The sequence below is a fragment of the Quercus robur genome, chromosome 3 (assembly GCF_932294415.1).
Source record: "Quercus robur chromosome 3, dhQueRobu3.1, whole genome shotgun sequence".
Taxonomy (NCBI): domain Eukaryota; kingdom Viridiplantae; phylum Streptophyta; class Magnoliopsida; order Fagales; family Fagaceae; genus Quercus; species Quercus robur.
The window spans coordinates 1,787,288-1,801,169 of NC_065536.1; the positions used below are offsets into that span (position 1 = coordinate 1,787,288).

At 34.5% G+C, this 13,882-nt stretch overlaps 1 protein-coding gene across 1 annotated transcript; it reads left to right on the plus strand.

Moving 5' to 3' along the window:
- Positions 1–2,248: 2,248 nt before the first annotated feature.
- Positions 2,249–5,853, plus strand: LOC126716512 (uncharacterized). Its single transcript, XM_050417331.1, has 4 exons — positions 2,249–3,841; positions 3,931–4,893; positions 4,976–5,299; positions 5,380–5,853. Exons 1-3 carry the CDS (start codon positions 2,249–2,251, stop codon positions 5,243–5,245), a joined length of 2,826 nt encoding a protein of 941 aa, XP_050273288.1. The 3' UTR covers positions 5,246–5,299; positions 5,380–5,853.
- The last annotated feature ends 8,029 nt before the right edge of the window (positions 5,854–13,882 follow it).

The window sequence follows — 13,882 nt, forward strand, 5'->3', positions numbered from 1 at the left end:
CTTAGTTAAGGGTGGGTGTTCTGGTATGAATTTGGGGAGGTAATTTCCCTTCAAATTGAGTAGTTGCTCTTGGAGGTTGAGTGATGATTATATAACATACGCCTTAATTAAGGGTGTTATGATATGAATTTGGGGAGATAATACCTTAAAGAGCCTCTGATTGAGTTGTTAATATAACATGTAAGCATACCACTTAACTCAAAAATCTTAGACATATGAGTTTGGACCCAAACATCTAATTATGTTATATTAACTGCTCTCTTTTGTTATTTTTATTCAATATGAGATTTTACTTGCAACAAAATCTTTTAACGAACTTTATTATTATGATTCTTATTTTTAACTAAATGAGATCCGTAAAGTCCAAGGAGTGATGATTTGCTAGTGATGCAAATGTCATATTAATGATGATGGATGCAAAAATAAATAATTGGCAGCCATTATTATTATTTTTTATTTTTTATTTTTGAGAAAGAAGCCTTAGAGGCTATATAGCATTAATGTATTAAGGCTAAATCAGCCCGCAAAACAGAAAGAGAGTTGAGGAACAATCTCCATCCACACAACAAAGTTCACAATATGTATTGCATGCCTAGCAAGATTGTGTGCAATTTTATTACCTTCTCTTAACATGAGAGTAGTGTAATTCGTTAAAATTATTAGATAAAAACTTTGCATCAGTTATCAAATAACCAAGAGGAGCCAGAGAGTTTGTATGAGCTACCAAGGCTTGAGTAACGAGCAAAGAGTCCCTTTCCATCACTGCATCTGTTATGCCAATTTCCAAAGCCAATTCGAGTGCTCTTGTTGCTGCCATGGACTCTATTTCTGCTGCCAGGAATCTGCGTGGGAGCTGCTGGGAAATTGCAGCTATAGGATAGCCCAAGGATTAACGAATTACAACCTCAATGCCCGATACATTATCGGAATCGAAAGTGGCACCATCATAATTGCTTTTGTGCAAACCAGGGGTGGTGGTTGCCAAGAAGTGATAACTATATCATATAGGCAATTTCTATTGCACACAACTTAGTGCACATATCTATCTATAATCAATGTATATAAACACACACACACACACACACACACATATATATATATATATATAACCAGAGATTTCATGTGAGAGAGAATGAAGTTTTGCCAATTAGCACATTCCTTGAGACTCTCTCATTTAGGTTTCCATCTCATCAAAATTTGCATCTAAGTCAAATTTTTAGTTCATCGAATGTGTTAATGAAATAAATACACATTAATTATCTATAAGTATGCACTAATTATATAAATAAATATATATATATGTATATAAATATTTTATATTTTTTTTAATAAAAAAGAATTTATAAAAAAAAAGCAAAAATCTCATGTGGGAGATTATGCAGTTCTATTATGTAGTGATTTGTTAGAGTAATTTTTGGTTTAACTTTCCACTTCACTTCTTTACATGTTTTGGACTATAATAAAATTATGGGATAATTACAGTAAACCCACCTGAGGTATGGCCCGATTACACTTTACCTACCCGTGGTTTAAAACTTATCACTTTGCCCACCTGTACATCAATCCGTTACCCCCCCGTTACCCCCCCCCCCCCCCCGTTACCCACCTCACCCTCAGACGTTAGAAAAACACCCTTTTCCCCAAATTAGAACATTACACGGATCAAACAACACGAACTCACTCTCTTTTCCCCACGAGCCCTACAAACGCGAAAAATCCATTCTGCATCTGAGGTGTTGATTTTTCTGCCAGTGTAAAACCTAGACGAGCAACGGGTTGTTCGAGTAACTAAAATCCTGGTAAGAAATCAGTCACTCTTTGGGTTTTTACTTTGGGTTTGCGTTTGTTTTATTTTTTTGTGAGTAATCAATGAATGGTCAATTTTACATGTAATGGAATGAGAATATTGGTTGTGTTTTTTGATATTTATGAAAATTGTGACCACCTGTTCTTTGGATTTGTGTTTGTTTATGGGCATTTTTGTCTGTGGGCACTTTGTCTGTCGTGGTCATTGTGTCTCACAGTGGACCCAAGTTTCCATTGGGTTGAAATTTTTAGTGTTTGCATGTGCTATTTAGTAAAACAGAATCAAAATCAAAAGAAAAGCAGAAAATGTGGTCCCTCTGTGTGCGTTGCATCCTAAAAGCAAAACTGAAACATGCAACTGTTTTCTCTTTTGCCTCTTTTGTTGTTTACAATTCTTTAATTTTTGATTGTATACGTGTCAACTTGTAATTTGTTATTACAGATGGATGTTGAAGTGAAATTGGAGGTACATTATGGGGGTGCTTTTGTGTGGAACCCTAGTTTAGAGTACTTTGGTGGGAAAGTAGAAATAGTGTATAGGGATGCTGATTTACTTGGTTATTTTGAAATAAAAAGTATATGTGAGGAATTGGGGATTGATGAACCGTGGAGGGTTCATTATTTAGGTCCTGGGGGCAACTTGGAGCAAGACTTAAGGCTCATAGAAGATGATCAAGATGTGGAACCCTTGTGGAACCCTAGTGAGGGAGGGCCAAGAGACACCATCATACTGTATGTGGAGAGTGGTAATGCTCCACTTGCAGTTGAAGTTCCTGATGGTGCAGGGGTTGGTGTAGGAGCTGGTGCAGGGGCTGCTATAGGGGGTGCAGGGGCTGATGCAGGGGCTGATGCAGGGGTTGATGCAGGGGTTGATGCAGGGGCTGGTGTAGGGGGTGGTGTAGGAGCTGCTACAGGGGGTGATGGTGTGGAGGAGGAGTTTGATTGGTTGAATGAGGGCCTGGAAGGAGAAGACTTTGCTGATGACATTTTTGGTGAGTCTTCTCCACCTCACACAGTGCTAGATGAGCCTAACACTGTTCCAACCACTGATACACCTCAGCCAAACACAGATGCACCTGGCCCAAGCAATGTTCCTCCTCCAAACATAGATTTAGATGAAGAGTGGGCTGAACCAGCTTTAGAGGATGATATGGCAAGTGTGGATAGTTCTGATGATGAGCAGGGGCCTGGCAATTTGGAGTTCAATGAGAGGACTGATATGGAAAATGTTAGGTTGGCAAAAGGGATGAAGTTCCCAAACTCCCAGGTGTTTAGGAAGGCTTTGAGGGAGTATGTGATTCAGAATCACATTGATGTCAAGTGGAAGTTGAATGAGAAGAAGAAGATTTCTGTACATTGCAAGAACAATTGTGGATGGAGGTGTTATGCCTCAATGGTGACTGGAGAGTGCACATTTGAGATCAAGACACTTTATCCTGAGTGTACCTGCCCCCTATCATTTAAAAATGGGCAAGTTACATCAGCCTATGTGGCAAAGAGGTATTTGGAGGATTTTGGTAAGAATCCTAATTGGGAGGCCTCAGGTATTAAGCACCATGTGATGCAGAAGATTTCAGTTGATTTAAGTCTTAGTCAGGTGTATAGATCAAGGAAGGCAGCTAGGGGGCTGATTACTGGGGATGAAGAGGCTCAGTATGGCCTACTTAGAGATTATGCAGAAATGATATTAAGGACAGATGTAGGAAGTAGGGTGATTCTGCAAACAGAGATGGAAAATGAGAATGCAGAGCCCAAGTTTAAAAGGATGTACATTAGGTACAATGCTCAGAAGGTTGGCTTTCTAGGTGGTTGTAGACCCTTTGTTGGGCTGGATGGCTGCCACTTGAAGGGTAGGTTTGGTGGGCAATTATTGTCTGCCACTGCCAAGGATGGAAATGACAATATATTCCCAGTGGCAATGGCTGTGGTTGAGCAAGAGAACAAGGATAGCTGGACCTGGTTCTTGGAGCAGTTTGCTGATGACATTGGCAGGCCAGATGAGCTCAATCTGGTATTTATCAGTGACAGGCAGAAGGTATTATCTAGCTTATGTTCATGACTTCATTACATGCTTACCTTTTTACTAGTTTATATTGCTAACACTGAATGCTTACTTGATTGCAGGGCCTTTTACCTGCAATGGAGACTCTATTCCCAACTGTGGAGCACAGGTATTGTGTGAAGCACATATACAACAACTTCAAGGTTAACCACAAGGGCATGGAGTTGAAGAGTGTACTGTGGAGGTGTGCTGGCACAACATCAGCCAGGGAATTTGAGAGAGGGATGGACCATCTTAAGAGTTTGAATGAAGAAGCTTGGCAGTACCTGGCTGATATAGAGCCTGCACAGTGGACCAGATCCCACTATTCTTCAAGAGCTTTGACAGATTGTATGGTAAACAATCTGAGTGAGAGTTTTAACTCTATGATTCTGAAGGCTAGAGACAAGCCCATCTTATCAATGCTGGAGTGGATCAGAGTTAGGCTTATGAGCAGGCTGTATATAAAGAAGGCTGGCATAGAAAAGTATGATGGCAATTTGTGTCCAAGCATACAAAAGAAGTTGGAGCAGTTAAAATTAGAGTGTAAGAGTTTCAGTGCAGTTCCTTCTGGGAGGTTTGTGTATGAGGTTGACAATGGGAGGGAAAGGCATGTGGTGGACTTGGTAAATAGGACATGTAGTTGTAGAGTATGGGACTTGACAGGAATCCCTTGCAAGCATGGAGTTGCAGCCATTTTTGTGAATCGTGAGAGACCAGAAGACTACACCCATCCATGCTACTACAAGGATGCTTATGTGGAGACATACAAGACACCCATACCTCCCATGCCTGGCCAGTCTGAGTGGATGTCAAGTGGCCAACCCAAGCCTGTTGCACCTACTATCTATAAGCCACCAGGCAGGCCACCCATGAAGAGGAAAAGAGATGCTGATGAGCCAAACCCTTATAAGGTGTCTAGAGGAAACAAGCCAGTGAGGTGTGGAAGGTGTCAACAGGAAGGGCACAATGCAAGGGGATGCAAGGCCAATGTCACTGGTGAGACAGCATGGGAGAGGAGGCAGAGATTGCAGAAAGGGAAATCTGTATGTTTTTACAAAAAAATTTTATTCAAATGCAAAATTCCAATAACTGACACTGTAAAAACATGCTCATATTTGGTTGCAGGGAAGTGGAAGGCCTTCTACACAGAGGCAAGGATCCCAGGCCCCATCTTCATCACAGACCCAATCCTCAGCTCAGCCCCCACCAACACATCAGCCTTACACTATGGCCTCATCCAACCAGGCAGCAGGGTCACAGCCACAAGCTCCAACTCCACAGCCACAAGCTCCAGCTCCACAGCCACAAGCTCCATGGTCACAGAACCCAAGTCAATGGTACTCTTCAGACTTTAGGTACACAGTTAGAGGAGCTCCTTGGTTCTCTTCAAGCTAGCCAACACCACACACTCCTGCAGAAACATGGGACAGTAGACCACAATCATCACAGGTACTGTAGTGTTAGGTTTGATGTTTTATTCATAAAACTGTGAAGCTGGTAGCTAACATGTGAATCCTTGTACTTTGTAGCCTACAAGACCACCTGCTACCAGAGGAGCTGCTTTGAGAGGAAGGGGTGATGCAGCTAGACCTCAGAAATGTAGAACAAGAGGTGGAAAGGCCAGCTGTGGTGTGAGAGGCAGGGGCAGGGGCAGGGGCAGTAAATGAAGACTAAGTCAAGACACTTTTGTTGATATGTATTAGGGTTATATAGTGTTAGGGTTAGGCAGGGCAGACAATGGCAAGTCACTTTTGTTGCTATGTAATAGGGTTATGTAGTGTTAGGGTTAGGCAGGGCAGACAATGACAGGTGCAAACACTTTTTGATATAGCTGTTCAAACACTTTTTGTATTTTTGTAAGTTTTGTAAACATTGGGCAGCTGCAACTGTTTTGGTTGTTGTACCAAATGCCTTATATTTACTGGTGGTTGATGAAAGACTATTCAATGCCACCTTCAAATATGTATACAATTTCCCAACTTAATGACAGGTGTTCAGAATTATTGTTCTGATTATTGCAGTTTTTCATATGCGTTATTATTATATGAGTTTGTTTATGTGTGCAGGGTGTATGTGTTGAATAGCAGGTGTATGTGTTGAATTTGTTGTCTTTTCTTGCAAGTTGACAGATTGTCATGCACTTTAAATTCACTTTCAACACAATTGTCTTCACACAATGCACTTTAAATTCACTTTCAACACAATTGTCTTCACACAATGCACTTTATGCACAAACCAACACAGCTCACAACATCCAACAAAACACCAACACCAACAGCTCACAACTCACAAGTAGCCAATTCACTTTAAACAAAAATACCAACAGCATCTAACATAAATAACACTTTATCTTAAAAAGGCTTATATTATTACGTGGCTTCAAGCTTATATTACATAGTTCTCATTCTCAAAATATTCTTTCATAGTTCTATTACAATACAATTGAGGACCAGCTTATATTACAACCCATCAGGCAGACTCAATCTCATCATTCCAACATTTTCACTTGAGCCAAAACATGAAAACAACATAACCAAAACAAAAAAAAACCATGACAGAATTAGTGCAATTCTGCACTTTCTCTCTTGCTTTAAAGCTCTCACTGCTATCTCCTTGGCTTGAACAGAGGAAGCTCGAAACTTTCTCTCCCTCTCAATGGCTTTTGCTGCCCTGCCTTGAGCAATTTCTGCCATTTGGGTAGCTTCTGCTGCTGCCTGGGTAGCTTCTGCTGCTGCCTGGGTAGCTTCTCTTTCCCTTTCACATGCAAGTTGCAGCTCACTCCGCAGTAAATCCAGCTTTTGTTGCACCAAATGGGCAGCTTCATTCCCACGTACACAAGTGGGATTATCAATCCATCTAAAGAAAGGGCACTTGGGACCAATCTGTTCATAAATTGAATTGAACACATCACATTCCAATCTCATGTGAATCAGCTAGAATAAGTAAAAAGTATACTTACCTTATATCGGCTACAACCCAGAAACCTTCTCCCAAAATTATCCACTGTCAAACTTGTTCTCAGCACACAAGTCTCATATGTACACAAATGCCCACATGAACCTGAGTAATTTCCACTCGAAGAAGACATCGATTATCAACTCCCTGTGAATCAACGCTATCATCAAAACTTGAAACCCCAGCTCAGAACCATAAAGCAGAAATGTCATACCTGGTGATGATCTATTTTCGAATATTCAACGACTCCAGACAACCCAAAGTCAGAACCTCACCCTCACACGAAAGCACGTTCAGAAAAATCAACACCTCAGATGCAGAATGGATTTTTCGCGTTTGTAGGGCTCGTGGGGAAAAGAGAGTGAGTTCGTGTTGTTTGATCCGTGTAATGTTCTAATTTGGGGAAAAGGGTGTTTTTCTAACGTCTGAGGGTGAGGTGGGTAACGGGGGGGTAACGGATTGATGTACAGGTGGGCAAAGTGATAAGTTTTAAACCACGGGTAGGTAAAGTGTAATCGGGCCATACCTCAGGTGGGTTTACTGTAATTATCCCTAAAATTATATTATTAGGATATTACTATTAGGATAATCTACCACTATCATACCTCTCTTTTTCTTTTTCTTTTTGAGAATCCACACCCGGAGGCCATGTTTTATTGATAAGAAACTAGAAAAGATTACACATAATCTTGCGTAACAAGGGGAGCTATATCTTTAGGGATGGATTCAATCCAAAATTGTAGCTTGTTGCTAGACACCACTATCATACTTCAATAACATAAATGTGACATATCATAAATTTTCTATGATATTTCCATAAGCCAACTAAACATTAACATGATATTACAAAAAATTTATACTAACTCCAACGCATCGCAAAAGCAAAAAATATGATTAAACAAATAGTCAACCTTTTAGTTACACCACATAACAACTAATATCTAATTTATATGACATTTACTTCTAAATTCTTCATCTCCTTAATTTTGTATTACATCATTAGTTAAACAAAAACCTCATCATCGCAACACTACACCATGTTATTACTTAAAAATATTTTGAATATTCTATATAATCTTCTCACATAGCAGCTTACAGTATTATTCGCGCATTACACCGGCCCATGGCTAGTATAATATAAAAGTAAGATCTCATAACTGGTGGATACACACAATGATGATAAGTGGCATAATCTTCTATCTATTTAGAATGATGTGGAACATGGTGCCACATAGCAAGTAGTAATTTGTTCATAACACATCACATCTAATACGTGGTAATATATTTAATCCTAAATTAAAGGTATGTTACAATATTTTTTTATTTAATACTTTTAAAAGTGATGGTGCATGTATATGTTATTGAATAATATATATATTGCTATTTACTTTTCACATTTTACCATTTGATGTTGGGAAATTTAGACCTCGGTTGATAGAATTAACAAGTCTTAAACCCAAGTTGTTAATTAGATTTATTATGAATATAACTTGTTAAAACAAACAAATATCAATATCATGTCAGCATCATGCACAGCGGAAAATTAAATAAGACAAAATATGATGACTCAAAAAAACCAATAAAATAAACTAGTTTCACAGTAAAAAACCTAGGGGGAAACTTTCCTAAAAAGCAATCAACTATAGTAAAAAGAAGTTTCAAATCTAGTACAAAACCTTTATCCCTAGACTCTACAATCCCCGTAGATGAACTTACAGCAGAAACCTTCTACCGCTTCAGGACCTCTGAACTCTTCAATATATGAACGCCGCCCTTTTGCACAGATCGCAATACGTGACTAATCAAAGATGTACGACTCCTAGTACGTGACTAACACACCAACTTGAAGAAAATGTTGGCTGCAAAGTTCTTCACTTCATCAACAATAAAGATCAAGAAGCACTTGGTTACAAAACCTTAAGGCATAAGGACGCAGTGGCTTCTTTCCGAGAGAATAAGGTACTCGGTCACTTTTTGCATATGTTCTCCTTGTATTCTCATATGTAACCGCATTTAAGATAAGCCTTATATATGTCTAGAGTTGTGAGAAAAAAAAAACATAAGCATGGGCCAAAAATCAGATCTGGAAATCTGAATTTCATAATTTTCAATAAATACCTCGATAGATAGTATCTGCTAAGCCTCAATAGATAGCTATCTACTGAGCAACTGTTGAGCTTTAATGAATCCAACACTTCTTCACTTGTTTCTTGGACAGATTTGCATGATTTCAATACTGGACTTGAATTCTTGTTCTTTGAAGTATTAAACACATCCTAGATCTACCCAATTACAAGTAAATTGCATTTTGTTAAAGGATTAGCCAATTACATAAATATTGACATATGTTCCTAACATTGAATCACATATGTCCTAACATTTGATAATAAAAATTTAATTATAAAATTGAAATAATAATAATTATTTTTAAAATCACTTACATTTGAAACACATAAATATTGCAGAAATGTTTTTTATTTTTTATTTTTAAAAAACCATTTTATAATTATGTATTTTTTTTTTGTGTGGAAAAATCTCTCTCTCTCTCTCTCTCTCTCTCTCTCTCTCTCTCTCTCTCTCTCTCTCTCTCTCTCTCTCTCTATATATATATATATATATATAATTATAATTATAAAAGTTAGATACATAAACTAATGGATGCACAAAATGGTGACACGTGTCATTTAGAAAAAAAAGGAAAATATTAAACAAGAACAAGGTGATATAAATAATTTTGGTGAAACTATTATTGTTGTTGTTGTTAATATGTGGACTTAATCATTTTTACTAAAATTTCAAAATATTTATTTTTACCAATTAAAATATGTGGAGATGATAATGAAGTTACTGAAGAAAGATACAAAAATATCTTCTCTTAATTTTGTTTTGTCATGTGACTCCTTAAGACGGTTAATTTACTTTAAGTAAAATTTTATTTATATATATTTAGTATAGTTTCAATTCATTTCTATATAATTTTACTTAAGCAATGCATTGCACAGGAATAATACTAGTATATACCTGAAAGATGAAGCATAATATTTACTATTATTGTACTCCTACTGAGCCACCTCATTGGCTATGTTATTGGCCACATCATTCATCCTTTTCATTTTTTTTTTTACAATATTAAATATATTAGCTTTACAAATTTATTTTTTAGACTTTTTTACTTTATATATTCATCTACTTTAATTTTGATGTTATAACTAAAATATCTAAAAGTTGAAGAGTAGTATTTATTGTTATTACGCTCCTGTTGAACTATCTCAACCGTCATGTAATTGGTCACATCATTTATCTTTTTCATATATATATATTTTTCTACAATATTAAATATATAAATATATTGGCTTTACAAATTCATTTTAGGTGGTTTTAACTTTACATATTCATCTACTTTAATTTTGACATTATAACTAAATAATAAATCAACTGAAAATCAATACAAAAGTGTTGTCTATATATTCCTCTTGGGTGGTTTTAACTTTAGATATTATTTTGCTCATTTATCTTTCTTTATTTTGGTTTATCTTATTCTCATCATTTTACTATAAATTTCTCACTCTCTCCCATTCTATGCATATTTTTCCCATAGAAAAAAAGGTTATTTGTCTCTCTCTCTCTCTCTCAAATTTTTTTTTTTTCATTTTTTGTAGGTTTTTATTTTATTTTTCTTGCATCTCTACCTTAGATTAATGAATATTTGTGTTTTTTTTAAAAAACTCTACTTTTGGTTGTTTATAATTGAAAAATGAAACCAATGAGTGATAAAAAATATTGTTTTAACAATTTTCTATAGAAAGGCATTCACATGTCTTGCTTAATCAGTGATGGTAGAAAAGTTACAACTTGATAACTAACCATAGGAGGATCTTCTACTAGAGGTTTGTACTTTGTAACTCTTATTGTCATATTATTGACTAATTCATATGTGTTCCTTGATGCAAGTTTTTTATTTTTATTTTTTTTATCATTTTATTTGCAACACTAAATACTGTTAACTAATGATGTTCGTTGTTGATCTGATTTGGGGAAAAATTATATTATAATATGTCATATTTTGTGTTGTTTTCTGGTTTTACTTTATTTGAATAATAACAAGATAGTCTAGACAAGCTGATGTAGAACAGTTAGTGCAGTTGAAGATAATGGTCTTTGTGCAATTTCCTTTTACAGTTTGTAAATATTTTGTTTAAAAAATTAGTAGCAAATTGTCATGTCTTTATTATATGATATTATTAGATGCTTGAGTAATTTTTTAAGCATTTACAAATATTTTATATTGTTTTTCATATTCCTTATCATACTAGTGCATTCTTTGAGATTTTAAAGAAAACAAATTCAATTTTGTGTTTAAAATTATTTATTTATTTATTGAGTTTTCACATGTTGGATTGGATATTACATTAGATTATAACATCATTAACACAATACTTCCTTTTTCTTTTCTTTTTTAAGGAAAAAGAGTTACAATCTATTATTTTTCCCTTTCTTTCTTTCTTTCTTTATTATTATTTTGAATTGTAGTTTTATTAATTTTTAGATACATTTCTCGGTGTTTTTAATAGTATGGTAGAAAAAATAGGGTTTGAGCAAGTTTGTTAATTTAAAACTAAAAGAATAATTTCTAAACTTTATATACCTTTTTATTAATACACAAAATATTATAAATAACTTTTATTAAAAAATTAATATTTTCACTAATTTACCTTCTGAATTCTTGAGAAAAATTGTAAGAGTGGTAAAATTGGACACAACCCGCGAACTCGACACTGCATGACACGAAATTAGTAAGTTATGGGTTGAGGCTTAATAGGTTCATATCATATTTTGATTGACACGATTAACCCATTTAATATACAGGTTGGGTTAGTATTCAACATATGAATGGAACCCGTTTGGCCTGTTTAATTAAATGACATTTTACCAATATATCTTTCAAACTCTAGGTATATAAATTTATTAGTTGTTGTGGTTTATTATTATTATTATTTCCATATTGAGATTGATTATTTGTGATATTGAGATATGCTTTAATTTTGAATGATTATTTGTGATGCAGTTATTCGTTAGTTTTGAATTTTATATTAAAATATTTATTTGTTTTTTTTTCATAAATATTTTTTTCATTTTGATAAAATTTGATAAATAGGTCAACACGACTGACCTGTTTAATAAATGGGTCATGTTAGGGTTGAGGAATCTTGATTCATTTAATAAACATGTTGGGTTAGTGTTGACCCATATAGTTAGATACTCATGAGTTGACACAATATGAACCCAACACGTGAACACGAATTGCTACCTCTAAAAAGTTATATTGTTTTTATTTTGGTATGATAGAAATCATATATATTACATTTGTGATTATCTCTATAATAAATGAAAATATGATTATGAATTATATTAATATTTATTAAATTAGTCCAAATAGAAAAAAAAAAAAAAATTTAATGAGTCCAACCTAATAATATTATCACGCGCAACGCACGGGATCCGTGACTAGTTACATGTAACAACTAAAATTTTACGTGCATGTATTACATGCAACAACTAAAATCATGATTTGAAGTCACAATTTCGAACTAGAAAAAGTGACTTTAGCATTTTTATATACTTACCTTCATATATAAAAATAAATCAATTTTTGACCTTATTGCTTCCGCTCAATACTTCATAGGTTTCTTATTTGGCTAAAATGGCAACTATTTATTATGGGTAATTCTTGTTGCACATGGTGTGTACGTGTGTACACACTACGTGCAAAAACTAAAATTGTAACTTGAACTCTAGATTTCACATTTGAAAACATGACTTAAAATCACAATTTTAATTGTGTGGCAATCACTAGTCATATTATATATTTTCACCGATTAATTAACATTGCAAAATTGTTATTGGCACTAAAATCTAGATGACTAGAGAGAAGTTATTTTATTTTATTTTTTATGATGGAGACTAGAGAGAAGTTAGACCAGGATTATGCTATTTTCCTTACCTACCAAGTAAAAACGACTACTTTTGGAGCGACGGTGCATTATTCATTTTTTTTTTCCTCGATAGGAGCATTATTCATTCTTGGCGTTGCAAAATGATAAAAAGGATCTTGTCAAGCAAGTAATATTTGTTTACTCATGACATGCAAATTTTTTTTTTTTAGTTTTTTATAGTCAAAATTGAGACTAACAATATTATTATTTAATTAAACTAGTCGCTAACCCATACTATGCACGGGAACTTACCTATTTGTGAGGTAGATTAAAATAATTTTATAAAAACTTAAATTGATTAAGAAATTACACCATTGCATGATTTGTTCTTGAATGACTTCAATTTGTGTTACAATTATTGAAACAAAACAAAATATATATGATTAAACGATAGAGAAATATAAGAGAAAGATGGGTTACATTCAAAAGAATAATCTATGACTATAACTATTGAAAGGAATCAAAGATTCAGAGCCTACAAATTATAGATAATATATATATATATATATATATATATGTGTGTGTGTGTGTGTGTGTGTGTGTGTGTGTGTGACCACACACTCCTTGTTTTCTTTTTGGGAGCTAGGCTTAGGTGCCGTCAGATAACTCGTTAGTCAGTAAAGCCCAATTCAGATGTTAAAACTTTCAAAATGTCAAAAAAGATATATAATTAAAGAATAAGTTATTGAAACAATTCAAAAAATATAATGAATATTCAAAAGAAAAATATAAGAAAAAGAAAAAAAAAATACATGAACCCATAAAACAATAAGTTTAAATTTAAAGGGTCTAAACTTTAGACGAACCTTATTAGCATGTGGCCCATGCTAAAAAATGTTGAGCAGGAGCCTATGTTGAAATAATGGAAGCCATACTTTTTCTTAATATATCGTATATAAGCTTTCTACCCAAGAAATTAACATATTTTCATATTGTGAGATGAAGCAAAGTCGTATGCAGTGACAGAAACCTTAAATTTCAATTATTGCAAGTTTTTTTATCTTGTAAAAAATGGTTAAAGAGAGTTTGGTGGTTCATGTACGAAAATTATTTTTTAAAAAATACATGAAAAACCATAAAATAA

What these genes read in the sequence shown, in the direction of transcription:
- LOC126716512 (XM_050417331.1), top strand. Translation starts at nt 2,249, where the DNA reads ATGGATGTTGAAGTGAAATTGGAGGTACATTATGGGGGTGCTTTTGTG. An exon ending in TTATCAGTGACAGGCAGAAG is followed by an intron (nt 3,842 to 3,930) that starts GTATTATCTAGC and finishes ACTTGATTGCAG; the next exon opens with GGCCTTTTACCTGCAATGGA. An exon ending in GATTGCAGAAAGGGAAATCT is followed by an intron (nt 4,894 to 4,975) that starts GTATGTTTTTAC and finishes ATTTGGTTGCAG; the next exon opens with GGAAGTGGAAGGCCTTCTAC.